The 27644-nt window shown below is 44.4% G+C and overlaps 3 protein-coding genes and 1 long non-coding RNA gene across 6 annotated transcripts; 1 reads left to right on the top strand and 3 right to left on the bottom strand.

Annotated features, from left to right (window-relative positions):
* The first annotated feature begins 2077 nt into the window (after positions 1-2077).
* On the top strand, positions 2078-7505 carry LOC109523750 (uncharacterized). Its single transcript, XR_002169835.1, has 3 exons — positions 2078-2226; positions 5232-5407; positions 7394-7505. It is a non-coding gene; the product is annotated as an uncharacterized LOC109523750 (long non-coding RNA).
* Positions 7506-14339: 6834 nt separating this feature from the next.
* gpr176 (G protein-coupled receptor 176) lies at positions 14340-18926 on the bottom strand. The gene is made up of 3 exons (XM_019883119.1): positions 18247-18926; positions 17051-17303; positions 14340-16200 (listed from the first exon to the last, which is right to left on the bottom strand). Exons 1-3 carry the CDS (start codon positions 18479-18481, stop codon positions 14988-14990), a joined length of 1701 nt encoding a protein of 566 aa, XP_019738678.1. The 5' UTR covers positions 18482-18926; the 3' UTR covers positions 14340-14987.
* Positions 18927-20521: 1595 nt separating this feature from the next.
* LOC109523746 (acyl-coenzyme A thioesterase 1-like) lies at positions 20522-22978 on the bottom strand. The gene is made up of 3 exons (XM_019883120.1): positions 21961-22978; positions 21673-21875; positions 20522-21168 (listed from the first exon to the last, which is right to left on the bottom strand). The coding sequence occupies exons 1-3, from the start codon at positions 22415-22417 to the stop codon at positions 20578-20580; spliced, it is 1251 nt and encodes a 416-aa protein (XP_019738679.1). The 5' UTR covers positions 22418-22978; the 3' UTR covers positions 20522-20577.
* Positions 22979-24328: 1350 nt separating this feature from the next.
* Positions 24329-27336, bottom strand: LOC109523747 (acyl-coenzyme A thioesterase 1-like). 3 transcript variants are annotated; one of them, XR_002169834.1, is made up of 4 exons: positions 25949-27038; positions 25268-25470; positions 24510-25179; positions 24329-24380 (listed from the first exon to the last, which is right to left on the bottom strand). XR_002169834.1 is itself a non-coding variant. In XM_019883121.1 (4 exons), exons 2-4 carry the CDS (start codon positions 26397-26399, stop codon positions 24589-24591), a joined length of 1245 nt encoding a protein of 414 aa, XP_019738680.1. In that variant the 5' UTR covers positions 26400-26471; positions 27045-27336; the 3' UTR covers positions 24329-24588. The 3 variants fall into 3 exon arrangements, 2 of the variants coding, with proteins under 2 accessions (XP_019738680.1, XP_019738681.1); XM_019883121.1 differs by adding an exon at positions 27045-27336 and having other exon boundaries at positions 24329-25179; positions 25949-26471; XM_019883122.1 differs by having other exon boundaries at positions 24329-25179; positions 25949-26471; positions 26946-27056.
* Positions 27337-27644: the final 308 nt, after the last annotated feature.

Raw genomic sequence — 27644 nt, 5'->3', positions numbered from 1 at the left:
GAGGACTCTTAATACAGTTCTATTTTTGTTGAAGACAAAAATCAGCAACCCCAGACCCTATCACAGTGCATTTAACTCAGCTGGAAACACATGAGAGAGGACGGAGAGACTGGGGGAAAGAAGAAAAGGCTTTTCATTTCCTGCAGTGAGGACGCCCTGCTACTGTTGGGCATAATCTGCTGATCCAGCGACCCCACGATTCCATCTGGCCTTGACCTTGTAATATGTTACATCAGCACTGCTGCAGCGAAGTCGTTCTTGCTGCACTTTTTTTGTACTGGCACTGCTCGGCTGCACATTCACATCATCACGGTAGCACTTACTCGGGTCAACAAGGGCGCGTGAGGATTAAGCTGGTTTTAGCAAAGCAGCCGCCCCGTCGCCCCCCAAAAAAACGTGGTTTGAGGTACAAGTGGATCTGTAAAGTCGTGAAGAGTAACAGTTGATCCTGTGTATGTCAATGTCCTCGCCTGCTCGATGTTTTTTTTCTGGTTGGGAGGTGAGAGAAGCACGGACATAGAAAGTTGCCAACAGTGAAATGAGACGAGCCCTCTCTATTTTTTTTTTTTCTTGGTTGCGTGTGTGCATGCGGCTAGCTAAAACCATAACTTGTCGCATACATAGCGCCGCAAGCTCAATACAGACGTGCAAAGCAATCGTCCACCATGTTGCAACGCAGAACAGATTAGATTAAAAGGTGAGGCTCCAAGTCCCTAAAATCAGCTCATCAATAAATTACCGAAACCCAAAAGACAGTTAGCATGCCTTGAACGCAGTTACACTCTATGTTCTGTTTGAAAAGAAGAGGTCGATGACATCAGCAGCCAAGCGAAAGGAAGTCCTCCGCGTTTTGTTGACCACTAACTCGGCAACCCACCCCTCACTCTCCACACAAAGGTGTGAAATATTCGGAATAGCTAGTGCAGGCGCATATTCGCACCTCTACCAAACCCCTCTCCAGGCTGCACGCTGCAGGCGAGGCCAAGATCCAAGCCCGAGACATCCGTGTTTTTTGATGAGGGTGATGTCAGATACAAGCAGAAATATATTTGATTTGAAATGTGTTACCGTGGTGCAATCCTTGACCTGACACGGGGAGCGTGACTTTGAACTCTTGGAATTTAATCTCTTTGCATCGTTGAAGTCAATTTACTTGACTTCTCGGAGCCAGGAAAGTAAAGACCAAGAAAAGGCTGAAAAACAAGCAAAGTTCCAATTTCTGAAGATCCTGCCTGAGCCCAACAGGAGTGACTAATGTGGACATCCAAGGCTGTGACAGGCCAGGTTTCCACTCCCAAATGCCAAAGTCTTCTGCAGCCGTGTGCCATGCGGTGCGGGACGAAGAATTAGGATGGGGGGGGGCAAGGGGAGGGCAGCTCCCTGTGAATGTGCTTAGCTGCCATTTCGAAGCCCATCTGATAGGCGTCATCGCAATGGTGAAAACAGACCCGCGAGATGCTTTGTGGAAGCTTTGGCCTGATAGGATGGACCACGGTCAGCTCTCGTCAATCAACGGTCGCATATTTCGGGTGATGAGGAGCGGATAAGCGCCGGTAAAGGCTAAGTCGAAGTTGAGAATGTGTTCTTTTAGCAAGTCGTGAAATGACAGCCCGGTCACAACAACTGACCCGTGATGTAAACATTAACGATCACTGAAAAAATAAGAGAGGCATTAAAAACAAAATTGCACATGAGGATTTCAGGTTGTAAATCCTGCCGACAAGACAAATCCTTCAAACCGCTGTTGCAGAGATACGCCAAACATTTAAAGTGGAGGTCGGAGAAGGTGCCGCGCAAATCAAACCAAACGGTTGAAGTCACCAGGTTGTGCTGTGACTGGCCTTTGGAAAATCCAAACTGGTACTCAGCTCATTTTACAAAGCAAGGTCAGCTCACATCCCGCCTTGGTAAAAAACATTTTGAGTCTAAGAATCCTGCATTCAATGTCAGTTTCATGGTTAGTCGATGCAAAAAAAAAAAAAAAAGGCATCACGATAACTGTTGTACTTGTGCCCTTCATGAGAACGCTCATTCCTACAACGGTCCTTGACAGGGGTGTCGTGTTCCCTCAGACCCATTTTGCAATCCTCGATCGGGTGCCGCAGACAAAAGGAGCACAGAAACCAGAGCTGGAAGAGAAGAATAGAGTCCTTTCTTCATCCAAGCCGACCGGCTGTTGAGCACCTTGGAGAAGCTCTCAACACCCAGGGCAGATGGGATATCTTGGTAATGGACATGCGCGCGCACACACACACACACACACACACACACACACACACACACACACACACACACACACACACACACACACACACACACACACACACACACACACACACACACATACTCCTCCTATGGGTCCCCTTCAGCCTCCCAGAGGAGGCAATGGAGGCATTTTTGTGTTGATGTGTGAATTTTTCCCTGTCGTCGAGTCACAACAAACACTTGCATGGCGTTGTGACACAAATTTGGAGGGTGAAAAAAAAAAAGCACATTCAAATATGTTCTCAGAGAAAGACATTTTGAAACGTCACCGTCTACCAAATCACACCCTCACGCTTCAGCGTCAACGACGGCCGATGACGTGCACACGGAAGACTTTCGCACAGCGATAATGTCTGCTCTCCTACAGATTTCCTTGAGCTTATGATTACCCAACTAATTACGGACATTCCACGGATTATTTACAGACTGCGACTCTGAACGCGTTTGTCGAAAAAGAACACTGGGCTCCTTATACGGCGCTGCAGCTGCAGCGAGGGCGTATGTACACCAAGAATACACAGGTCGGTCTGACAAGATCGTCTGTATAGAGAAGGCAGGTCTAAATCCAGTCCTCGAGCGCAGGTGAAAGAATGTGAAAGATTTTTTTTTTCCTATTCAACATTAGACCATGGGGGGGGGGGGGGAGCAAATATTTATATATTACATATAATCGATCAGCATATTTGTTTCCTTTAATTGTTGAGCAGGTGGTGGAAAGGCATCTTTAGAGATCAGTGTCTGTGCTGATGATTGATGTGAGACTGTCCAATAATTGCACGAGCGGTGGCTGAAATGCTGCCCAAGCATCGTACAACCGCACCAAACACGAGCAGTGTCATTTTTAGCTCTCAAAATGTGAATGTGTCCTTGCAAATTTTGTGAAATATTGTATTACCAAAGACAGTCATTGCTTTTGGATGTTTATTTTTGTTTTCCATCTTCAATGGCAGAAAATTTCTTTTACTATTTAAAAAAAAAAATAGTTTATATTTTTAACTGTACTCCGGTTCCTGTAATTACACTGTTCAAGTTTTCAAGTGTTCCGCTTACTTAGCCACTGTGTATTTATGCTTGTTATCTACACGACTGTTTCGGAAGCATGACAACCACAAAGAGGCAGAAATGTTTTCCGTCGCTGTCAAATGCATGCCGTTTGCATTGAGTCCAGGAGGCTAACCAAATATTTTAAGGAAAAAAAAAAAAGTGACAGGAATCAGAGTCATTTCATTCATTTAAAGCTGCGTGATGATGGTTGTGCCTGTTAGATGCAATCGTTCTCTAAAAATGAATTTGTCTCAAATATGTCCCCGGTGTCAAGAGAAATCTCGCCCAGCGATCTTGATGTTTCCTCTGATCGTCAGTGTGGAATTGTTTTTTTTTTTTAAATCTGTAGCCGGTATCGCGTCTTTAGTGAAGTGGGCCATGGTGAAGGCAGTGGGTGGTTTCCCCGGACCACATATAAGCTTTCGATGGGTCATAAGAGCTAAAAACGAAACAGCTGTGGGTCGGAACTGTGTGGCCCACGCCTGTTGGCATCCAGCACAGACTGCCGAAAGTCAAACTAGCTATTTTGTTTCTATTTCGTCTAAAAGTGGATTGCTTCTTTCGGAAGGCAACGGTACAAGTACAGTAGTTGGGTGAAGTTTTTTTTTTTTTTTTAATTACCTTAGACCAAGTGTTATGTGCTTGTTGTATGGCCCTTGTTTAAAAAAAAAAGACAGTACAGTATTGCAGAGAGCACGTGTGTTTTTCACACTCAAAATTTCTGTTGAAGAGAGAGAGAGAGAGAGAGAGAGAGAGAGAGAGAGAGAGAGAGAGAGAGAGAGAGAGAGAGAGAGAAAATCTGTTTTCTTCTCTCTGCCAACTGTCTGGGAGTGCCTGGGGGGGAGCTCCTGCCATTGGGTTTCTGGATGGGCTGCATGCAGTTAAAATCCAATATGGTTGGCGCAGGGTAGCCAAACTGTGGGTGTATTGTCCAGGTGTGATCCGTTTGGAGTGAGCTGGCACAAACCGCCCTATTAACGTGTGTGATGCCGCAAGTTGAGGCTGTTTCAGGTGGTGAATGCGTCCAAATAGAAAACACAGACATGACATTTCAAGGTAATGGTTAGCCCAAATTGTTCCTTTTTTTATGTATAAAGCATAAAAAAAAGCTTATATAAGTCAGCTCAAGCTAAACTCTGAGCTAATAATATATTGTGAAAGCAGCAAATTAAAAAAAAAAAATTTTAGAAAAGTAAAACCACAGGTGGCCTTGCGCCGTTACGTGGCTTTACGTTTCATAAACATTTTGATGCATCTGTCGCTGCAGTTGAATGTCGTTATTCAGATTTTTCCATAATGAAAGGCCAGTTCACCTTCTGCATACTTGAGTTTTTGAAATGCTTCCTGAGCCTGGATTGAACCCCTGATCTGCAACAGGAAAGGAAGTGTTTTGTCTGAGGAAAAAAAATAACCCTCTTAAAAAAAAGATTAAGGACTTTTTGTTTCAAGGTACACAAAAAGAGCCAAATGCTCCTCCTCTTGCACGTCGTACGAAAGGCTCAAGACAAGGAGTAGTCGACTAAAAGAGTTCCACTTTGCCAGCTCTGCGATACGCAAAGGTAAATAAATGCAGGCTGACTGGCCTTAGCAGGGTGTCAGAACGACACAACACCAAGTTACACTGTGGGAGTCGGATGCAGATTAAGTGAGAGATCTGCACAATTAGCTCCCGTAGCAAAATACCTAAGCAGATTTGGTCACCGAAGGCCATAAACACAGTCATTCATCGAACAAAGGCTCATTTAAAAGCAGAAATGATCCGTCTGTAAACAAGGACTTTGTGTCTCCTAATGCCGCAGATTGACGTAACTTGGCATTTGGGACCTCCTGCATCATAAGCAAGGATCAAATATTGAGGGGAAAAAAGCGGCGCATGACATTCAACGGCTACTGTCATAAGTCTGTTTTTATGTCTCCAGTAGGTGGCAGAGGAGGGCTTTCCCTTCAGCGTGCGCACCTGCTGCACATTTCAATCAGCCATGTATTGAAGGACTGTGAAGCTGCAAAGCCTTGTGAAGCTGTCGTGCTTCAAGTGTTGTTTTCTGGACCTCTCGATACTATTCCTAGTCACTCTCGTTTTGTTCAGAGAGCCTTGATTGTGAATATTTCTGTTTTTCAATTATTGCTCTTGATCAGATTTTTGGGATACTTGTTTCTAAACAAACATCTGCAAGGTGTATCAAAGAGGACTGGAGACAAAGCAGGAAATTGACCAGCAAGGGATATGTTCATGTTTAGCTTTTAGCAGTGTAGACCAGAGTTAGCATGCGTACAAAAAAATAATAATAATAAATAAAAATTTTGTCTGCGATGCGTGGAAGAAAACGTTGGTCTGTCTTTGTCTGAACCAAAGCGGCTCCAGTGACAAGATTTCCCAGATCAAAATGCAAACTCACAAATGTCAGTGTATGGAGAAATCAGGTCACTAATCATCTTTTGTCGCCTGGCGACATTCCTCAAGTTCCGCCCTGGCAACCGGGACTTAGGGAAGCACTGAGATTTTGTTTGACAGCCATGTCGCCCAGCTTAGTGGCCCTTGGGGAGGGGCCGACCACCTCCCATTGGGGACCCCCTTGGGCTGCGTACGGGTGAGGGGGGGGGGCCAGAGGCAGACGTGATCTCATATCACACGAAACAATGCCGTCCAGCCAGCGTCTATAATGCCCATTCTGAAGACATCAAAACAAGGAAGCACATTTGATTAACGAGCTGCTCTTTTTCATCCACTTGGACTTGCCGTTGACAGCTCAAAGACGGATTGAGTCCATCAATCTAAAGCACCGAAAATCTCGACTTGAACAATGGACTCTTTCAAAAATCGGCAGATTTCAGTTTCAAAACAAGTGTCAAGTGCCTCAATCTCAATAACTATGAAAGAAAAACTTCTAAAAAGTTACTCAAATGTTATCTGTGCCAATTTTTAGAGACTTTGCGATTTATTTATTTTTTTTTGCTCGAATGTGGCCATGCTGGCTTTTACGTCAGAACTCTTCATCCCCACAGACATACACACACTCGCCTTTCTCTCTGCGACTTGCGTGCACTCACGGCTGACAACGTGGCGCTCTAAAGCAGACACGCCAGCCCAATTTTATTTTTATTCAGAAAACAAATCTCTCTGACTTCCTTCACAGGGCGCAGGTGTACCCGCTGTTTTTCCTTCAGTGTATCCGCAGCTGTGCTGAAACTGCTCATTTACCGTCAGCTCAGCAAAAATCCAACATGAGCCTTCACGTTGCCATGATGAAAGAGTTTGGAAAAGATCTCAAAATAGGCAAAGAGGCTGCTGACTCCAACTATCCCCAAAGTCTAGGTGCAGCTCCGATGTGACCGGCAGGGGGTTGTTTTACGTTGTATTCCCACTGACTCTGTCCAGATAAACACTTCCATTCCGCAATCCTAAAGACATAGTAGAAGAAACCGTGATTATAGCCTCCGGAGTGTTGTGTATATATATCTCCGCTGAGAGGGAGGGACTTCCTGATAACCGCAGCTTCTCTTCTTTGACTCCATTCGCCATCTTTCTTTGACTTTGATCTCACAAGCACTCTGACCTGTGAGGAGAATTGTTTGCCGCACGCGCACAGACGTCCACTTTACCCAGAAGCAGCATTACCGAGACATCCAGGCCCTCTTGTGCCCCCTTCGTAGCCTCATTTTTTGACAGACCCACCAATCCTGTTTCGACTGAACGTGACCCTGGTTGCGTTTGCACGAGACAGTAAATGTATACCTTGCACGACTATATGCATCGTGAGGTTCGATGAATATTATAATTAGCTTCGGGGGAAAAAAATGCAATATATCAATTGCATGTCTTTTCTCCCACTGTGACCGCACTTGCAAAGTAATTGTGAGCGCGCACATCCACCATGACATGGCGCGACAGGGGACAAATTATCAGTGCGCTTGCCAAAACCGCAATGGCGGTTTCCAGTTTCCGGAGAGAGGGGGGTTGATTGTGTTTAACATATTTTTATACGGTCCTGTGCAGTTTTATTCTAAGGTACCGTCATAGCAACAGATTGAGCCTGGAAGTGATTCACCTATTTGTATTTGCATCATTTTCTCTTTTGCTCCGCAGAGCGTCGCTTGTGGTGTGCGCGCCCGTCGTCACGTGCCGAGGAAAGACTCTTGATGAGCGCGACTGCCAACACGCTCCCAAGTGGAAGCCGCATGCAGCCGAAGCTTAAATCAACACGGCAAGTAGCCCCCGCACGCTGTCTGCCTTTCATCGGCACTTTGAAAAGAGCAACTGCTTACTTTCATTCTGACGACAACAAACAATGAGCCTCATTCACTAACAGTTCCTACCAACAATTTGTCCTTATGAGCTCCCACGTATGCTTTGTTGTGCCCAAAGTATGATTTGTGACGACCACATTGCCAGGGTTTCAGCAAATATAATTGCCCTTTATCGACCCGTCATCAAAAGTCATTGTCGATGTCTGCACATCCCGCCAAATATTCAAGATAAAACTTTGGAGATTTGAGGTTGGACATTTTTGATTGCGCTCAACCTTAAAAACGCACAGCGAATATAGTTTTGGTGAGTTTTATCGCTGCATTTGTCTTGATTTAGATCTTTTACTTGAATGATGAGGATTAACCGTCCGTCGATATGAACTGCGTGGATTGAGATGGAAATACGTCAAGGAAACGCTCTCTTGACCTCGGTTTAAACTGTAGGACCTCGTCAAGATACTTTTTTTCCGCATCCGCGAGTTGAGCAAGAGCAGAAGCAGATGGCGGTGTCACCCGCTTCCTATTTCTATTTCAAGTCGCACACGCCAACCATCCATTATCGTCAAATGTCTCCATTAAATCATAACCTGCTTACAGTGTGTTCCGGATGGGCCTCAAAATCGCCACATTTATGACAAGGCACTTAACCACGTAGCTCAACTTTTAATACCCAAAAGGCTCGCGGTTATCCACATGTAAATTTACAACCAAGCAGCTTTTGCCCTGACTTCGTTTTGTAACAATTAGATTTGTGATGAGTCATCACAAGCGATAAAAGATAGCGCCAATTAGGCAAATGCATGAAGAAAAATAGCGGCATATAAGCACTGATGTCACCATCAGGCCATACGATGCTATGCAGTGCACTCAAACCGTTGACATGTATTTGCTCTTTGGTGGAGAGGAGAGATGAAATGTGAAATTAACGTGTACGAATGAAACTCAGACTTTGGAATGGCCGCTTATGGGTGCAAAATGCCATTTTTGTCATTTTGTAACTTTTTGGAGGAGAAAAATGGACAGAACGGCGACAAAATGTCGCCTTTAAACTCAAATTGAATATCGTTGTCAGACCTGCATTAATGTACATTATTATTCATCGTTTACATTTCATACAAGCGCCATCCCTCCCCGCAATCTTTCTGCCGACCTCGACACGACACGCGTATTAAAAGCAAGCGAAGGTGTCACACAATTTTCCAGCGCCGCTATTTTTCCGAGCGCTGAGAAATTTGCGTGTCATCATCAGGGAGTGAAGGATCCTCCCTTGAGCTTGTTGTTTTTACGGCTAGTGGCAATGTCCTCACACTTCTTGTTTGTTGTGTCTCCATGATGATGGAGAAATTCGGAGCTATCATTATGGTCGACGGTTAATTGGCTACTTCCAGGCTGCGGTCCAGAGCTGTACGCTCATCGGATGACTCTGACTTCATCGCCGTGGATAACGGCATGCAAGCAAACGTAAACACGGCTTATTTAAGAGTCCGTTTTTAGGGATCGGCAAAAACCTTTCTGGACTTCCTATAACCTTGTCATTGGACGTCGTTTCCATTTTTTTTTCTTTGCAAAAGATGCCACTCGTGTGGCACATGACAGCATACGGCTGCCGAGGTTTGACAACAAGCGCCCGCAGAGTACAGAGGTCACAAGTCACTCATGCAGCTGCGGCCAGACTTTTCCTGGACATCACACACGTGCCATGGAAAAAATAAAATAAATAAAACACTGCCTCCGATGTTACCCATACTGGTGTTGACCACAGAATGTGTCTTTGACTTCCAAAAGTTAGTGAAATAAATGGAAGAGTGATCAAATGAAGACGTTAGGGTGTAAGCCTGTAGATCATGAAGCTTTTGATGGATTTCTCCCATTATGACTACAGAAAAAAATAGTTCAGCAGATTTTTTTTTAATTTTATTAAGGAAACACCTGGGCAAAATTGTCCATTCACATTCACTTCACCGGTCATTTTATGTATACAGTATATATATATATTTTTAATCTAAATGTGCCCCATAAGGGATAAAAGTCATATATTTTCCCATGAAATGCCATGCATGGTGATTATTTAAACGCACACTATATTCAAGTGAGGCTCAAGTTGCCAAAATGAATTCCGGATCTCAAATGAAATTGCTATGCTTGATGTGAAAAGGGGGTCACTTAAGGTTTGGGAACCCACAGAGAAGCCGACACTATTTACAGACGTCTAATTTCCTTCTTGGCTCCAGTTGACCTTATTGTTCAAGACGGTACCTGACACTTAAATATATTTTCGGGAGCTCAAATGTCAAACTAGTTTGACTCATCAACTTTGAATCGGCGTTGTTTATAACTTGCTTAGACATTCAGAAGCGGACTAAAATCGAGATTTCGTTTTTTTGTTTTTTTTTCTAACAGGCAGAATTGATGTTTAACCGAATGTAATACAATGTATAATATGTGTCGGCCATCCAAACTTGGTCTGTAGAATGCTTGTTTGGATTCAGCAGTTCCTGACCCCCAAGTTCTTTTCTGACATTGACCGCTGATGCTAAACTCCCAACTTAGTCATTTTTGTTTTAATGACAAAAAAAAAAATGGAGAGCTTTTAAACATGCATATGGAAAGAGTTTTGGTAATGCGAAGGATTTTCCTCGTAACATAATCCGAAACAGGAGTCGCTATCTTAGCCTCTGCGTAGCACAGTGGCACAAAACAGTCTTTGTTGCCTTTACAGGCCTTACATCATCACCGGGGTTCGGTCCCCTGCCGAGTGGCTACCAGAGGATTTGTTGGGAGATCTCAGCAATACACTTGGCCCTGACCTGAACCTGTGTGTGTATGTGTGTGTGTTTTTTAGCAATTCAACAGGAAGTTAAGGCAAACTGAACATTCAAGATCAAATCTCAGTGGACTGAGGCCGCATTAGGATGAGGATTTGCAGGTAGCCGAGGTCTTTGAACTGGCAGGTCCCTTTTTGCACGCCAGCGCACGCCGCTGCTCCATCACTGCCCGTCTGCCCAATCTCACTTTTTCCACCCAAAGCTCAGTGCCACTAATTAGGACAAAAAGAGGCCCTTGCCAGTTAACGAGGGAAACACATTCGCATTGCCCCGCACATGTTTGTGTGGACACGAACGCACAAGCGTTAACCTTTTGGCTTAACGTGCGCGTCGGTGGACCAATTGGAAAGCTGTTCTTTTCCCTGAACTCTGCTGCATGGAAATAACTACAAGTGTTGAGCACTCATTCCAATCGGCGGATTCTTATTATGATCGAACTTGACAGATGGTTCAAGAGAAAAAAAATGGCTGTGAGACTTTTTCCCCCCCCCAAACCGCTTAATAATAACATTCTATTGATTAAAACCCAAACGCCTCACGTGTGCCGCAGAGACATTAGTGACTCATTAAATCCAAACCAACGCTCGCTTGTCCATCACAGACCTGACAAATTAAAGGTAAAAATAACAAAGTCATCAGAAATATGTTGAGCCAACTAAAAGTCCTTTCCATCCTTCCTAAATTTAAAAAAAAAATGTTTTTTTTAAATGTTTTGACAGGAAATGAAGAAGCCTTTCCTTCAGTTTGTTTGAGTTCACGCACCTGGTGTTGGTTCCACCGGTACTCTCTTGGTTTCATACCGGTAATAATAATTAAGCCTGATGTTTGGTGGCAGGTCGGCGTGGGGCACAAGGAGACAAATAATCATTTACACTCACATTCGCACCGTTTAGTCTTCTTTGAATCCTAAACTGTATGTTTTTTTTTTTGTTTGTTTTTTTTTTTTTTTTTTTGGAATACGGGAGAAAGTATGTACCTTTGTCACTTGGCTTTGAATTCGAATTTTTAATACTGAATTAATTCAAGCATCAAAGGCCAACTTGAAATTTAAAAAAAAAAAAAAGCATGTACGTGTCACTGATGAAGAAGGACCAATGGGAGTTTTATCGTGACACCACCAGATGTTTCTAAGCAACCTCATTTCTATCCAATATGTCTTAGCTTGTCGACTGCTTCTCAGAGAGATATGAGTGACGGCTAAGCATTTTCTGCAGATGCTACTGCATTTAAATATGATGCACTACCGCCCTCTGTTGGAGGGTTGGATGATAAGCGTTGGCTTTTTATTTCAACAAGTCGTCCATTTATTTGCGCTCCACCTTTATAAAGGGCTTGTTGTAATCTCTAAAAAGCATTTATTGAAAAAAGAAAAAAGGAAAAGAACTGATGGAAAAATTAAACTGCTGAATTCACATAGTTGCTTAGAAAAAAAAAAGACAAGCAAAGTACCACAAGCAAACAAAACTACAGGAAATAGGCCCGTGAGACAGAAGGAAAACAATTAGGGTTTCCGTTATAAATTTGAGGCCAAAGTGGGCAGCCTCTGGCAATCCTATGTTGACATGAATATTGATTTGTTTGAGCTGCATCACCTCAAAGAGGTTGGGGTTGTGCAAAGTAGGCGCGTGTCGCATATACAGTACTTGAATTGTATTTCTCTGCTCTTGGAATCACAATATTCGCCCAGTGTCACAAAAGGACCCTTCAAGAGACGTGCCCTTTTCCGTTTATTTCCTAGGTGGGCCCTTAAGAGGCACCATGAAGCCACCTAACGTGTGGCTTCCCTATGTGATCCCATGATTGGCCCGGTATGCTCTCCCTTGTCATTTGATAGCGAGGATGTTACAGGCTTTCAGCACTGGTACAAAAACGGGTTATGTGTTGCCTTGGGGATGTTATATAGTCGCCATTTACCCAAAGAGAGATGATTGTTCCTCTTCCCTTGTCTTCTTCCTCACACACATTTGCCACTTTGCTCACTGCTGAGAGTCATCATCCATAATAGAACCCCCTTAAAAAAATAAATAAATAAATAAAAATCCTACAGTATATCTTCCACAAGAGTGTGTGCAATATGAAAGCAGGGGTGTGTCTTTGATGATACCTTTGCCATCCTATATATTTTTTTTCATCACATTCATGTTGCCTAAGACTTTCCTCAAGTGTGTTTTTTTTTTTAAGTTCACAGCGAGCAGACGGCTGCTGCCACAGGATGTAGTCTTCAGTATCTGGGTTACCTGTTGCTAGGCAACCGTGTTAATTAACTTGCTCATTGCTTTAGTTATTATGTGTAATGTTTGGGACGGAGCGAGTTTCAAGTTGAAAAGAAATGCATTGTCCTTCATGGAATTGTTTGTGAATGAGTCCATTGAGGAGATCCGACGAGCGTGTCGTGCATTCGAAGATGAATGCGCCATCATTGAAATAAGCTTCGCTCACTGTGTAATCATCAAAAATTATTACGGCTGTGCATTTGCATGAGCCAGCGCTGCTGTTTTTGTTCTTTCATTTGAATGCAGAGAGAACAACAGTATGCTGGAATAAATGCAACCCCCCCCCCCAAACGCCCACCCCAAAAATAATTTCGAGTGACTGAAACTTTTTTCCCCCATAAACTGCTTACCGTGTGGATTATCCACAACAACGAAACAACAGCTTCCATTGAACTTTGGGGCTCGATCAAAAATGGCTTCGTTTATGTGACACGCAGCCACCAAACAATGTAACGCTATTGTAGTGCTTTTCGAGGGTGGGGAGAAAAAAGTAGGTCACACAAAACAACCAACCTTTAACCAAGTTATGATTCAACACTTTTGACCCATTTTTGTTACCAAAGCAACAAAGACATAACAACGGGTCAGATAACGATTATTTTAGTCAATGACGTGTTTGCACAATGCATTTCACTGCTCCAGTGCACATTTTGACTGTATTTCCCAGCACAATGTCCTGTGTGAAAGATGCCAGTGTAGAATTGGGGGGTGAAGTGTCCTCACAAATGTTTGCGCCGGGTGTTAACTGGATAGCAGTTGCCGAACAGGTTGGACATTTTAAAACGACTCACATCCCTTTTTTTAGTGTACACACGTTTAAAAAATATATATACAGGTAGCGGTATATGTATTTTTTATTATGTGGCAATCAAGTCATGATGCTTTGTGTACTTTTAATTTTTCTGCACCTCCCTACTGACAAGCGAAAAAATTTAACAAATGGTCTTTAATTGAGCCTGAAATTGAGGTTGAGACTCAGGTAACATATACTTTGCATCAATCAACAGGCTTTTCGGACTCACTGGGGACTTTTTCGCTCATATCAAAGTCAACAACCCCCCTAACCCCTTCTATTTTTTTTTTAAATTGTAAAACATAGTTTGTAAGTCACGTTAACGTCAGAAAAAGCTCCTATTTTCGCATTTACTGCGACAGCTGTGGTGACTGGGGGCTTCATTCTGCAGCTCCCAACCCAGCACGACACCATTAATGTGTTCCTCATCTCCTTCTTTCCCTTTGAAAGGGCAGCAGTGGCTATTGTTCGGTCGGGCGTGTGTGAGTGCACAGCGTGATATGATAACAAAACGGAGCGGGAACGGGATGTGATGCGGGTTCAGGTTCTTTGTAGACATAGCAAGGGATTGTGGTCTACCCTGAGAGGTGGAGGGTCGGTTACAGCTTGATCAATATTTGTTGGTCCAGGTTTGCATAGATCAGCCAGAAGATTCAGGATTGAGGCGTGGGCTACATACGCCTCACTGAGGAGACGCATAGCTTGGTAACATTGCAAAGGAGATGCGCTTTTGCAACGGATTTGCAGTAACGTGTGGCGATATTGATTTTTTTTCTTTCTTTGAAAGCCCGTGAAGAACCAATAACGTCAATTCTGCGGTTGAGTTGCCGTATCAACCTGGACGATTTGCCTCCGATTGCTTTGAGTACACTCGCTCCACAAATGACACGAGAGTTGATGACAGGATGTTTTCTGATCTGTATTTGCCTGAGGTCGGCATTTCTCTTCAATCCGCACACGTTTTCAGTACAAACGATGACCACATTGACCACATAAGAACAAGCAATAAACAACACGATTAAACATGTTCCGTCGACCGTAGCACATTGTCAGAATAAGATGTTTGAGAAAATGCTGAATTATTCAGCATCAAAATATATTCTCGAGCAACAGTGCCACTCTCATCGTGACGGAATTTCAAGACGATTGTATTGGTTGACTGAGCCAACTTATTGAAGCTGAAACAAACATACAAGCACATTTCATATCGAGTTCATGACAGCGGTGGCACTTTCAACATCATGTGGAAAAAAAAATGTAAACAGGTTTTGGTGTGGCGCAAAGAAAGCAGGCGTTCTGCATAGACCCGGTCATCGATCCGCCGTGTCGCGTTAGCCGACCGTATAAACCTAACTCAAGAAATGTTTGTTCATTCGGGTGAAATATCAGGAAGAACCTAAAATGCACTTGCAACTTGACAGTTGATATTCATTTAACCGTTGACGAAAACGTTTCCAAGGATGTTGACTTCCACGCCTGTCTGTGACTCTTCCTTGTCTGTCCGCATCTCTGTTGCAACCGACTTTTTGCGAGTCGTGTCGTTCACGGGTCCACGGCAGCGATGGTGCTGACCTTGTTGTTCCTGCTTATTCGTCTTTCGGGCCGCGGCTTGGCCAGCTTGGTTTGGATGAGCTCCTCGGGTGTGTTACCCAACGGCGGGAGCAGCCTCTTCTTGCTGTTCCTCGTCTCGGGTAACCACTGAGGAGGCAGCTCAAACGGTCCGAACCCAAACTGGGCGGAGTCTTCCGTTTCCGGAAGCGTCGCCGGCGCCACCTGAGACGATGAAGTGTAAGCGCACGTGTGGACGGGAGATGAGTGCGACGGCGTCATCGTGGCGATGCCTTCTTTTGTGAGCCCGCCGTGTCTCTGCAACAGATCATTTTTGGTAATAACGTGCGGCCGGAGGTCTCTTAGTCGTGACCCGTTCTTGAGGTCCTCTTTTGGCCCCTCTAATTTGTGAGGCGGGATCTCGTTTGCTACATTGTCCTCTTCTTCCCGAGAGGGCCGGAAAATATGCTGTTGGCCGATGTTGAACATCTCCAGAAGTTGGCTTCCGGAGCGACCTGTTGTCTCTCGCCCCACCGGTTCTCCTATCGCGGCCTCCCCGCCCAGAGACGCCAGACCCCCCGTGCTGACCGTGTTCCGTCGACTGTAGCGTCTGTGGATCCTGGACAGCAGTTCCAGGCAACTGTGGCGAGCCGAGCGATTAACAGTCAGGAACAGAAGCGGGTTGGTGAGCAGGGAAACTTTAGGGAGCCATAAAGCGGTAAGGTACAGTGACGCGGGCAGCTCTTTGGGCTCCATCAAAAGGGTGCGATAGACAACCAAAGCGCCGTAGGGGGCGCTGCAGGCCGAGAAAGCCAGCACCACTGCCAGGAGGCTGGCGTGCAGCTCGGCCTCTCGTCGAGACACGTACGGGATGGAGATCCTGTTTTGCGGCGTCCGCAAGGCCGCGATGATCACCTTTTTCTTCTGGCTGGCGCTGAGAGCTCTGCGGATCAGCAGCATGAAGAAGAAGACCAGCGCCAGAGGGAGGATGACTGTGGTGATGTTGTAGATCAACACGTAGAGCGTGTGCCCCAGTGAGCGGGCGTGGTCTTCGGAGCAGGACGACGTCGCGTACACGTCGGTGACGTTGGTCACGGCAAACACGGGAAGACTCACCGCCACCGCATGGACCCAAATGTAGATGACCAGATCCCTGGATCTCGCGTCCGAGATCTTCCTCTCGAGTGGGTAGAGCACCGAATAGTATCTGGAGACACAATAGACAATGAAATGGGCATCAAGCATACAAATGACCAGACTGCAACTGCAACGACGCAGCCTCTCTCAAGTTCTGTGATACCCGACTCGAGCGACCACGTTCAAGCCAGTGAAATCCATCAAAATCGTCTGCTCCACGTTCCTTTCGTGTTTTCATTTGCCGTGAATGTGTTCGGCCGATTGTCCCGCTTAATGACGTGCCTTATCCTCGCTGACTTTAGCCGCACTGAAACGAACTCATCATTTGACTGGAATTACGGAAAGTGTGCGGATATGGGAGGTAAATGTCGCTCATTTCCACGGAGCGAATCCCTGAGGGCAGATTCGTCAGCCGTTGAGTATGCATGTCGTTCATTCGCAGTGTACGAATCACTCAGCGAACGATCCTGCACTGAGTCATTTAAACCTCCTCGTGGGGGGAAACTGACTGAAATCCATTTCTGTAAGCGAACCGCAAATGTTGAATCAAGCCATATGAAAACAAACGCGCTCTCATGATCTGCCCCCCCCCTCCACCATTTATGTGATATATGATCTGTGCAACTCCATTTATTTTATTTTTTTGTCATTCCAGGCTGCTCCATCCTGACACACACTGAACATTGTTCACCTTCAGTATGACAAAGGGCAAATACAGATTGAAGCGCTGACGTTTGTGTTTGAAAGCGCCATTGTTTGAGACTGACGTACTTCAGCCGACTTGGTCAAGCCATTAGGAGCTTAAGGCATTGCTTGAATGTGTCGAAACCTTTCACGTCTGTGAAGTGCGCCTTTCAACCGCATGAACCTTGTGTTCTTGTCCGGATAGCGCGCGTTTCTCATTTCTAAGACGAACTGACCTGTCTAGTGCAATGGCGCTGAAATTGAGCACGGTGACCGAGCAGAAGAGTTTGTGGAGGAACTTGACGGTCTTGCACAGCAACAGGGTGCGAAGCCACCAGCAGCAGTGAGGGCTGGATCCCAGCGCCACATCGAAGGGGACGCACGCCAGTCCGGCGCAGATTCCCGTACAAGCCAGGTTTTTGATGAAGCGATTGGTTACGGATTTGAAGACGTTTGTGGAGCAGGTGCACCACAATACGGTGACATTCCCTGTGGGGAACAAAAATGTTTTGTTTTTTTTGGGGGGTTTTTCTGTGGTTGTGGTTCCTTCTTGCAAGAATCTCAAGTCATCTTTTGGCCTATTTCAGTTCCCCATATTTTTTTTATGAAGTAATTTGGACTCCCAACACATTCTTACCCATCATGCAATTGTAAAAATATAAGTAACCGCTGTTCAAATAACATGCTCGAATGTTACGTGGATTTGTTGAGGAGCACTTCTGTAAGCATACTGCAAGTCCCCCAGCGACTTCATGGCTCAGCATTGATTTCGACTTGGAAAACAATACATTTTACGGTCTATAAAAGTTAATAGGTGACATAAACCATTCATCCATTTCTACGGCGCTTGTCCTCATTCAGGTCATGGATGAGCTGGAGCCTCTTCCAGATGACACCCTTGAGCGGGGAAGTTAAGTACACCCTGGCTTGGTAGCCAGCCAATCGCAGGGCGCATATATCAGCACGGGGGATCATTCACACCTACTGACATTTTGGAGTCCTCAATTAACCTAAGTGTGGTGTGCTTTTGGAAGGTTGAGGGAAGCTAAAGAAAAAAAAACACTCAAACATGGAGAAAGCACAATTAAACCCCGGATCTGCAAGGCAGATCTGGAAACCACTCAATCACTATGACACTCATGTTATATGTGGCCGGTAATGAAACTGTGAAACTGTTATTTATGTTAAGAAAACTGGGAAAGATGGGCTGGAATGGCCAAAAGATACATGTATAAAATCCAATTTTAATCTCTTTATTTCTTCATGTTTAAAAATATCAGTTTAGTTGGCACTAAGACGGACTTTCGAATGCAATAGTAAATGACTGCAGGGATGGCTCGCCATCACCTAGCTGTGAATATTATTTATTTTCCATCATGTGCGAAATGTATATATTTTTTCCAGCCGCCATTCACGTTACCTCTGGACTTACCGAGTAGCGACCCGATGAGGATGAGAACCTGAACGGCGGTGGTGAAGTCGCGGTAGGCTTGCTCCCGGATCAGCCGGTCCCGGTCGTCGTCCAGCGCGATCCCCTCGGCGGGCGGCGGACTGCTTCCCCAGCGGGTCGTCGGGATGGAGGAGTTGAGGACACTCGGCCAGGTATGAGCAGCCGTCATGTTTGCTGCGCCGTCCCCGGCCATTGCAGCCCAATTCCCCCAATCCATATCGTGCTCCGGTTCTGCGTTGTTTTCTTTGTTTTGTTTTTAGGGGTTGGGATTGGGGGGAGGGCGGGGGTCGTTTTTTTATGAACGCTCGCGGCACTTCAACTGAAACATTGTCCATCGCAGCGATCGGAGACGATTGCCAAGCATGCAACGAAATCCGTGCGCATGCATCACAGAACTGACATTCGAGAACGCCATTGGAGTGCATGAGGCAAAAATCAGTCCGAGACATCCATGCGCACGGGGGTGCACGGCTGCATCCGATGCGTCCATTTCGTGGATGCAGCTTTCCTCTCTCGCTCTCTCTCTCTGGTTGTCTGACTCGTGCTGCACCGTGAGAGGTCGCCCATTGGTCGAGTGCCGGTGTGGAGATCCCACGAATAATGAATATTTCACACCGTGACACGCGCGACTGCCAGAGTGGCGAAGAGGGGGCAGGAGGAGGATGCTCCTCCTCTTGAAAAGCCACCAAAAATCTCCTCGACCTCATGAATGACAAGCAGCCAAATTGCTCGTTGATAATTGCTCATTGTGTGTCCTTCGCAACAATACCAGAATCATTTATTGATTGCCCTCTGTCACATTCAAACAGCAGCTCAGACTTTATTTTAAACAAGGAAATGCATTCACACCCCCTCATTCTTTTTCAAGTCTATTTCTGCAGCTTAAAACAAGGGGCATAGTTAACATGCGAAAAATCACATGCTACACCACCACAAGAAAAAAATCACATAATGATACATCACTTGCAAGAAATAAATCACCTTTTTGTAATTTAGTGAAATTGTATTATTTTGTGCGGCACACCTGATGACCTCTCCACAGTGGTTTGAGAATCATAATTACAGACCTTAAACCTTGGATTGGTCACCAGTCAGTCACATGGCACATAAAGGAACAACCAGTCCAACTCACATGGATGATAATCTTTTTGCAGGGTTTTGGAATGGGGGCGGGCAAGCCATACAGCCTCCAGTAGTAGTAAGTGAAAACGCACACAAGCAAAACTGAGCTGAGATTCAAACCCAGACGTCTCAACTGTGCCGCAGACGTGCCACTGTAAGCACTCAATGCACCGTGTAGACCGGTGTGAAACCTACCATCCATATATTCAATTTTTATAGCGCTTGTCCTCACATCTATATAATTGCCAGCTGTTGAGCGCAGTCTCGCTTGCAGTGTTGTTCGTGGTTGGCTAAGATTTAGCTTGACTTGTTGACTGCTCAAAGAAATACTGTTACCTTCCGTTTGTTCTCTCACAGCAGCTTGTGACATTCCTCTTTGGTTTGTGCAAATGGCCGAAATAGGGGCACGCACACACTCACATGCGCACACACACTCAGAAACATGATAAATATTATTTTTAGTCAAATGTGATTAAACAGCCTGGAGCCCTAGATCGACAAGAATATTCTTTTGAAGAAAACTGTTTATTTTAAGGGTGGGGACAGGATTACTGACACAATGATCCAGAGCTAATGAATGCCAAAGATCCAATCCTACCACCTGGGCATTGCCAGAGGTTTGCAGCCCTTGTGAGGGGAAAAAAAAAACACTTTATACTTCAAATTTAAAAATTGACAAAGTGAAAATTTTCTCAGGGCCCGCGGCTGACAGGGGCCCCTCATCACTTTTTCACTTTCGGGCTTTTGCCTGCCACAGATAGTATGATGTCTAAAATGACAGCTTTTGAAATTGCAACGAATGGTATATTCTTGGTGCTCACTTCAACAATGTCCTCAGGCGCAATCTCTAAATCCAGCAGGAAAACACAGACAAGCGTATTGTGCTTTTTGGATAGTTTAATACAGCATACTGGATGTATGGAGGGCTGTAATGTGAATATTTTTCTCATAGACCATTTACCAATGTATTGGAATGATACTACAGTTCAGACTATTAATAGCCCCCTCAAAAAATATGACCATATCAGCCAAGAGGTCGTGTACAACCTGGTCACTCGTAACACCAATTTACCATGCGATCGTCATATTTACCACCAAAATGAAACAACATTTCCAGGCTGGCCATGAGAACGAATTAAAAAGTCTGAGGTTGACTTCCGATAACAGCAGCCTGTAATGCTTGCAAACTTGCTAATAAGCATCGGTGCTGTTCAAGTGTCTCTTGAAGAACTCTTGGACTCTCTCCCACAGGTCCAGCTGAGCCCACGAGTGGGCTTTTGGCTGCCCACCAAACACCACAGCTCTTCCCAGTGCAGCGTGGAAAGAAGACGGACAAAATGGCATGTGAGGAACTTCCAACAGGTGACCCGCTTTCGGATAAGAAACCACCTGAAAGGAATCCTTGCCGTGACTTTTCAACATTTCAGTGGCTTGCTCGGCAAAAAGACAACTCTTCCAGTTGTGGTCGTCTTCTGACACGGCAAACAGGAAGTGGCAGTTGGCACGTTGGATCGGAATTAAAGACGCTCGATTTTCTCCCAGGGTTGGGTCCGGCGTGACGTCAATTATATCAATGAGCCCAGATTCTGCCATTCGAATATTCTCAAAAAAATGGGGAAGTGGAGGTATAACAATGTCTTTGTAGTGTAACGGAAACACGGTATTTGCATTGCAGCCGTTAATGCACACGGTTGCTTTGATGCATGTAAAAAACGATGACATTGACAAGGCCAAAGCACCACTATGAGACATTGATATGATACCAAGCCCGGGACCGTCAACCTGCAAAGAAGAGATGCAGTAATATCGATTATCACAATTATATATCAAATACACTAAATGCTATAAAGTAAAATATGTACAATGTGCATCTGGTGGAGTGTTGCCCCCTCCAGTGTTACGTGAAAGGATCACTGACTTTTGAAACTTTTTTTTTTCATCCAATTTCTAAACCAATCAGGGTTGTGAGTAAGCTGGAGACTAACCTATTTTGGTATGGCCGAGGGCGAGGGTGGGGGGGGGGGTGCAAACAGGAAAAAGAAAGAGAAACAACCATTTACACTCACATTCACACCTGGCGGGCAATTTCATCTTCAGTCAACCTTAACATGCACGTTTTGACATGCAAACTCCACAAAGACCAACAGTCACCACACCAGAACTCTGTGAGGCAGGCTTGTTAAAAAGGTTTTCCTCTACAAACCCTATTTTAGCTCATATTTTTATTTTTTTATTAATTTTAAGTGGAAGTCGACATTTTATTCATACTCTCGTGAATTTCCTAACCTTTGGATGATCCAGTAGACAGTTCACAGCCTCTTCAAAGTATTCCAAATCCAAGTTGTTGGGATATTTGGGTAAATCTTGGTAGCAATAATAGGCCAGTGCCAGCACGACAAAACCTTTGTTTGCCAAGAGGCTGGCTCGTTGCTCACCGAGTCCTCCGCCAAAAGTATATAAATCTACAATTCCTGGAAACGGACCCTCTCCTGCAAAAAGAAAATATGCGCGAGAAATCAAAGACAGCTAACTTGGAAGGGATGCTCGTCACATCAACAACATGAAGACACAAACCTGGTGGTATAAAGAGGACTCCTCGCACACGCCCCTCTCGCACAGGAATTCTCTTCATGCCCTCCATCATATATTGTCTCTCATTAATTTCAGAGGCTATCTTCTCGCCAGTGGCTCCGTTGTGGACTGCTATCTCCACGAGAGTTGGGCTCAGGACGTTTTTCTTCACCAGTTTTTTGTGCGGGGTGTCTGGCCTCATGGACCACCATAAGCCCATGGGCTCCACTCCAGTGTAACTTCCTCCCAGAGAGGGGGTGCTACTCACATCGACCAGGCCTTTTTCATCCGCTTGGTAGAGGGCGGAAGCTTTGAAAATCACCCCTTTGTCATCAACCAACCTCGACCTTAATTCCACCTGTTTGTGCGGAGCGAGACCCTTGACTTGGACTTGAACCAATTTGTCAAAGAGACAGCGGACGCTGGGGAGGATTTTCAGGCGAATCTGAGAGGACGCCATTGCAATTTTTGATCACACAAATGCTTATTTTGATTGGCGTTGTCACGGTGTCCGTCGAAGCAATTGCTGTTTTAGCCCTTATCCAGATTTCCGTAAAAATGTAAAACTTCCCTTGCCTTTGCACTGCGCCTCTTCAACGTGTCAAATGTCAGATGAAAACCTGTAAAAATCAAACACACACACACAAAAAAACCCAAACCCGTTTTGTTTCTTGAGACATTTGCACAGTACTGTACATGAAAACTCCTAGAAAGCCACAAAAGTGAAACTCTGCACTGTCCATAAAATCTAATAGTCATGATAGATTGCTCAACATAAATACTATCATAGCTTACAGAGTGCCATATCCACATTTTAAAAAATATATTAAAAGTGAACAAGAACAGGAGTAGCCCAATGTGAATGTGAGCGCACAATAAAAGCCTCGCAAATGCGCTCAACCCCCGTTAACACGAAAGAAAATCATACCTGGAAAACCTCCACAGCATTGATACTTTACTGAACTGGTTGACCTCATCAAGTGAAAGTAGCATTCCGAAGGAAGCTGCTTTTATCGATAATTATCAGCGGTTATGCCGTCCTCCCAAGTGCCCGAGGGTGGCTTCTGCAATAACTCTGTAACCCTTTCCATGACTGAGGTGTCACGTTACAAATTACACTATGTCTGCCATCTAATGGTGAATGGTGATATTACAACTTAAAACTACAATCAAAGCATTGCAGCAGCTCACATTGTTCCCAGATTTTTACTGTGAAACAGAAACTATCCCAGCTGACTTTGGGTGAGAGGCAAGATTAAAAAAAAAAAAAAAATGGACATGAAGTGAGAAACATTGCTGATGGTGTCCAAAAAGTTTATTCAGTTATGTCATTGCACTTCTGTCAAATATTTCCAATACAGTATATGTTGTTTCAATAATTGAGTACCACAACAAATGATGATATTGTTGACAACAAAGCATGCCTTTGAATGCTCATTGCAAGTGACATCTGACAAGATTTGCGTTCAACCGCTAACTGCCCGGGCAACATTGATTTCCTAATTTGGAAATATTTGGGATGACAGGGAATCCTCTTTACCTTGCAGGTGCAAATCATCATGTCGAAGCTTGACAATACCGGCCAAAGAGAGACATGTGAACACACAAATTAAATCCCAAAGTATTTCGCTGCACCCAACACTCATAACTCATAAACCGCAAGTTCACACTCGCAGGCTCGCCGCAAAAGAACATTTGGCACATATATCCTACTCTTTTCTACTTGATGTTCTTCGGGGTTCACACAGAGGTGGAGAATGACTTTATAAAATCTATGTTATCTTCTTCCTGTCATGTCTGTCTTTGTTTTTGTTCCAGCTCCAGCTGGAGTGAAGGGCGTCGCCCTCCAGCAGGCGCACCCGTTCCTTGTTTCCAAGAAAGCCGTGTACACTATTTAAGGACCGTCAAATGCTGTCGGATTAATGCTTGCTGTTTATGCTCAAGTGTTGTTCCTCATTTTGTGTTATTTCGTCTTTTTTATCTTGTTTTTGTGTAAATTGGTCTCTTGTCATTTCATTTGTATTCTCTGTGTTACTTTACTGTGCCTTTTGCAAGCGCTTTTTCTTTGCCCCTGTTTTTTTCTGGCTCCTTGTGACCATGGATTTCTGTTTGCACTTTGTCGGTGCGTTTTTCTGTCAACGGATCCTTTTGTTTTCGCAGTTTGTCTGCACTTCAGGGATCCGAAAACATTGTTCGGTTTGGTTTCGAACCTAACGCTTCCAGCCACAAACCTTTGCAACCACGTTGCAACCCGATTAGCTAAGAGTGACGAACAGGCGTCTCGAAAGACATTTTTGTGGTGTGCGACAAGATTGGTGAATTTACAGCAATTCCAGGTATTTATTTTGGACAGAGGCAAAAAACACAAACAAATCTTTAAATCGAGTTTATGTGCTGTCATCACAGGAAATATCATTTTGGAGACAATTGACTACTATTAAATGGAGTGTTTTGCCATTTCAACCTTTGTAATAACCCTTTCAGGGACAGCGGTTACTACAGTGGACAGTTTGTCATGTTATCAGGTTACAGGGAGCATGAAAGGGACAAAGTGTCTAAATATCATGGTTGTGTTGACCTCATTTGGTGTCAAACATGTGAGCCTTGGATGCCTGACACACTTGATGCTTGCTAATATGCGCGCGTGTTGTTCAAGTGTCTTTTGAAGAACTCTTGGACGCACTCCCACAAGTCCAGCTGAGCCTCCGAGTGGGCTTTTGGCTCCCCACCAAACGCCACAGCTCTTCCCACTGCAGCATGGAAGGAAGACGGACAAAATGGCATGTGAGGAACTTCCAAAAAGTGTCCAGCTTTCGGGTAAGAAACCACCTGAAAGGATTCCTTGCCGTGACATTTCAAAATGTCAGCGGCTTGCCTGGCGAAAAAAGCGCTGTTCCAGTTGCGGTCGTCTTCTGAAGCGGCAAACAGGAAGTGGCAGTTGGCACGCTCTATTGGAATTAAAGACGCCCGATTTTTTTTCAAGGTCGGATCTGGCGTCACATCGCGGATATCAATCAGCCAAGATCTGCGAATTCTTGTCTTCCATAAGACAGGTCGTAGTGGCGGTATAACAGAGTCTTTGTAGTGTAATGGAATCACGGTATTGCCACTGCAGCCATTGATACAGACGGTTGCTGTGATTCCTGAGAAAAATGACGCCATTGACAATGCCAAAGCACCGCTATGGGACATTGATATTACGCCTATGCCAGGACCTCGAACCTGCAAAACGAGACGTTTGTACATATTGCATATTTCCAGATGCTTTTTTCTTTTTTAATTACATCTCTTCTAAAATGAATTGACTAACCTCTGGATGTTTCTGCAGAAAGTTTGCAGCCTCTTCAAAGTATTCCAAATCCAAGTTCTTGGGATTTTTGGGTAAATCTTGGTAGCCATAATAGGCCAGTGCCAGCACAACAAAACCTTTGTTTGCCAAGAGGCTGGCTCGCTGTTCATTTAGGCCTCCACCTAAAGTATATAAATCCAGAATTCCAGGGAATGGCCCCTTCCCTAAAAAAGTAAGTCAATCAATAAAATACATAAGGAACTCAAGGAAGTCAGATTGGAATGAATACTACATAGTCCAATATTCCTTGAAAAAATACCATCCTCTCATATCAGGCGGTGCTGTGGGGTTTCTAGACTTTTTATGTCCACTGGCTGTACGTACACTGCAATCCCGTTTTATTGAGTAAATCTGAAGATGGAGATTCCATGTGGGGTTTTTTTCTATTTACGCTGCCAAGACATATCTGAACTGTGACATGAGTGCAAGATATTGTAATTGTGTCATCACTTGAGCCGTACAGTTTATTTCCAGTCAGTTTTAACCTGTATTTTTTTTAACAACACTTTTGCTTTCCTCCCATCAGAAGCTACCCTTACACACACATGTTCTGTATAGTAGACACCGCCTTAAGAGAAACCCCACAGTTCAGTTCTTAAGTGGCTCTGCTATTATTTGATGAACAACAGTAAACCTACAAACCTGGTGGTATAAAGAGGACTCCTCGCACACGTCCCTCTTGCACAGGAATTCTCCTCATGCCCTCCGTCATATATTCTCTCTCATTGATTTCAGAGGCTATCTTCTCGCCAGTGCCTCCGTTGTGGACTGCTATCTCCACGAGAGTTGGGCTCAGGACGTTTTTCTTCACCAGTTTTTTGTGCGGGGTGTCTGGCCTCATGGACCACCATAAGCCCATGGGCTCCACTCCAGTGTAACTTCCTCCCAGAGAGGGGGTGCTACTCACATCGACCAGGCCTTTTTCATCCGCTTGGTAGAGGGCGGAAGCTTTGAAAATCACCCCTTTGTCGTCAACCAATCTCGACCTTAATTCCACCTGTTTGTGTGGAGCGAGACCCTCGACTTTGACTTGAACCAGTTTGTCAAAGAGACAGCGGGCGCTGGGGAGGATTTTCAGGCGGATCTGGGCCATTTCAGTTTTAAGGCAGATTTGTGACTCACACAAATGAACTGAACGTTGCTTTCATTGTCGTTGCCACAGCGTCTGTCAAAACAATCAACATGACTCATGAATAATCTATCATTGCCTATGTTAGCAAAAGAGAAAAGGACAAAGACAAGTTCAAACACCTTTTTCGAGGTCAAATTTGTGCACATTGCTGAATGATACGTTATACCTATGCGTGAAGATATTCCCGCAATATTTATTTGCATGATTAATAATGTGGTTAACGCCCCCTTTGACATTTTGATGCCGTGCAAGGGCATCAACAAAGATTGTGTGATGTTTCACTGGGTGAAAGGTAACACAGTGCACCAATGTCTTGTTGAACATCTAAAAAGAAAATTGGGGGTTAAGTCACAACAAGGTAAATCGCAGTTTTACATTGTGCAGAAAAGTCTTAACGTGGATACAGTAATAAAAAACTTTTGGTCTAAGTGCAAGTTAAAGCTTAATTATCGCTGTTACTCTACGTTAGAGAGATGATGTTTTGAGATGATTTGAAAAGGAACGCACATTGAAAGTAATGCATAAAAACCCCTCCCTTTCAGCAAAAGGACTGAAAACATATCTTTAAAAAAAATATTAGACGGACAAGTAAGTGAAAGCACTGACCGACTGCACCGGAAGCTGCTGGAATGAACCACTTTACGGAAAAAAGACGGGGTGGTTTCCGAAACTCTCCTTTTAGTTATTGATTCAGAAGTTGACAGCATTATTTACTCTTTCTTCCTCAGCAGGACTGGAAGAAGTGTCTTATTTTGGAAACGCAGCATATTTGTTTTTAAGAGGGGAAAATGTTTGGGGTGTTGTGTCAAGATGGTAGTGGTACGCGCCGGGAACTACGAAGCCGGTTCCTTGTACAGATTTTTCAGAAATATCAATATTTTTGACACTTTAGTTATGCTTGTATCAACATAGAATGAAATCATTTCCCCTTTTTTTTTTTTTTTTTTTGAAAACATGGTCAAAAATGGACTCGAACTCCTTTTGCTGGGTATTCTTAGTAGCCACTAGAGGGCAGCATTGAACGTAATATGTTCTGTTTCTACCTGTATCTATAACTGTATGTATGGAATAGCTGGGATGAGCCTTTGTAATTACAAAGCAAAACATTCAATATACGCCTACATTCTCATAAACCTAAAACGACGGTAAATTGGTAAAGGTATAACAGTCCAAGCTGTTCATATGCTCGTTGCTTATTGTCATATT

The sequence above is a fragment of the Hippocampus comes genome, unplaced genomic scaffold (assembly GCF_001891065.2).
Source record: "Hippocampus comes isolate QL1 unplaced genomic scaffold, H_comes_QL1_v1.1 scaffold524, whole genome shotgun sequence".
Taxonomy (NCBI): domain Eukaryota; kingdom Metazoa; phylum Chordata; class Actinopteri; order Syngnathiformes; family Syngnathidae; genus Hippocampus; species Hippocampus comes.
Note: the sequence above shows the minus strand (reverse complement) of the source record. Positions and strands in the feature narration are given on the sequence as shown.

What these genes read in the sequence shown, in the direction of transcription:
- LOC109523747 (XM_019883121.1), bottom strand. Translation starts at nt 26,399, where the DNA reads ATGGCCCAGATCCGCCTGAAAATCCTCCCCAGCGCCCGCTGTCTCTTT. An exon ending in AGTCCTCTTTATACCACCAG is followed by an intron (nt 25,471 to 25,948) that starts GTTTGTAGGTTT and finishes TTACTTTTTTAG; the next exon opens with GGAAGGGGCCATTCCCTGGA. An exon ending in TTCTGCAGAAACATCCAGAG is followed by an intron (nt 25,180 to 25,267) that starts GTTAGTCAATTC and finishes CTCGTTTTGCAG; the next exon opens with GTTCGAGGTCCTGGCATAGG.
- LOC109523746 (XM_019883120.1), bottom strand. Translation starts at nt 22,417, where the DNA reads ATGGCGTCCTCTCAGATTCGCCTGAAAATCCTCCCCAGCGTCCGCTGT. An exon ending in AGTCCTCTTTATACCACCAG is followed by an intron (nt 21,876 to 21,960) that starts GTTTGTGTCTTC and finishes TTCTTTTTGCAG; the next exon opens with GAGAGGGTCCGTTTCCAGGA. An exon ending in GTCTACTGGATCATCCAAAG is followed by an intron (nt 21,169 to 21,672) that starts GTTAGGAAATTC and finishes TCTTCTTTGCAG; the next exon opens with GTTGACGGTCCCGGGCTTGG.
- gpr176 (XM_019883119.1), bottom strand. Translation starts at nt 18,481, where the DNA reads ATGGATTGGGGGAATTGGGCTGCAATGGCCGGGGACGGCGCAGCAAAC. An exon ending in CCTCATCGGGTCGCTACTCG is followed by an intron (nt 17,304 to 18,246) that starts GTAAGTCCAGAG and finishes TGTTCCCCACAG; the next exon opens with GGAATGTCACCGTATTGTGG. An exon ending in AGCGCCATTGCACTAGACAG is followed by an intron (nt 16,201 to 17,050) that starts GTCAGTTCGTCT and finishes TTGTGTCTCCAG; the next exon opens with ATACTATTCGGTGCTCTACC.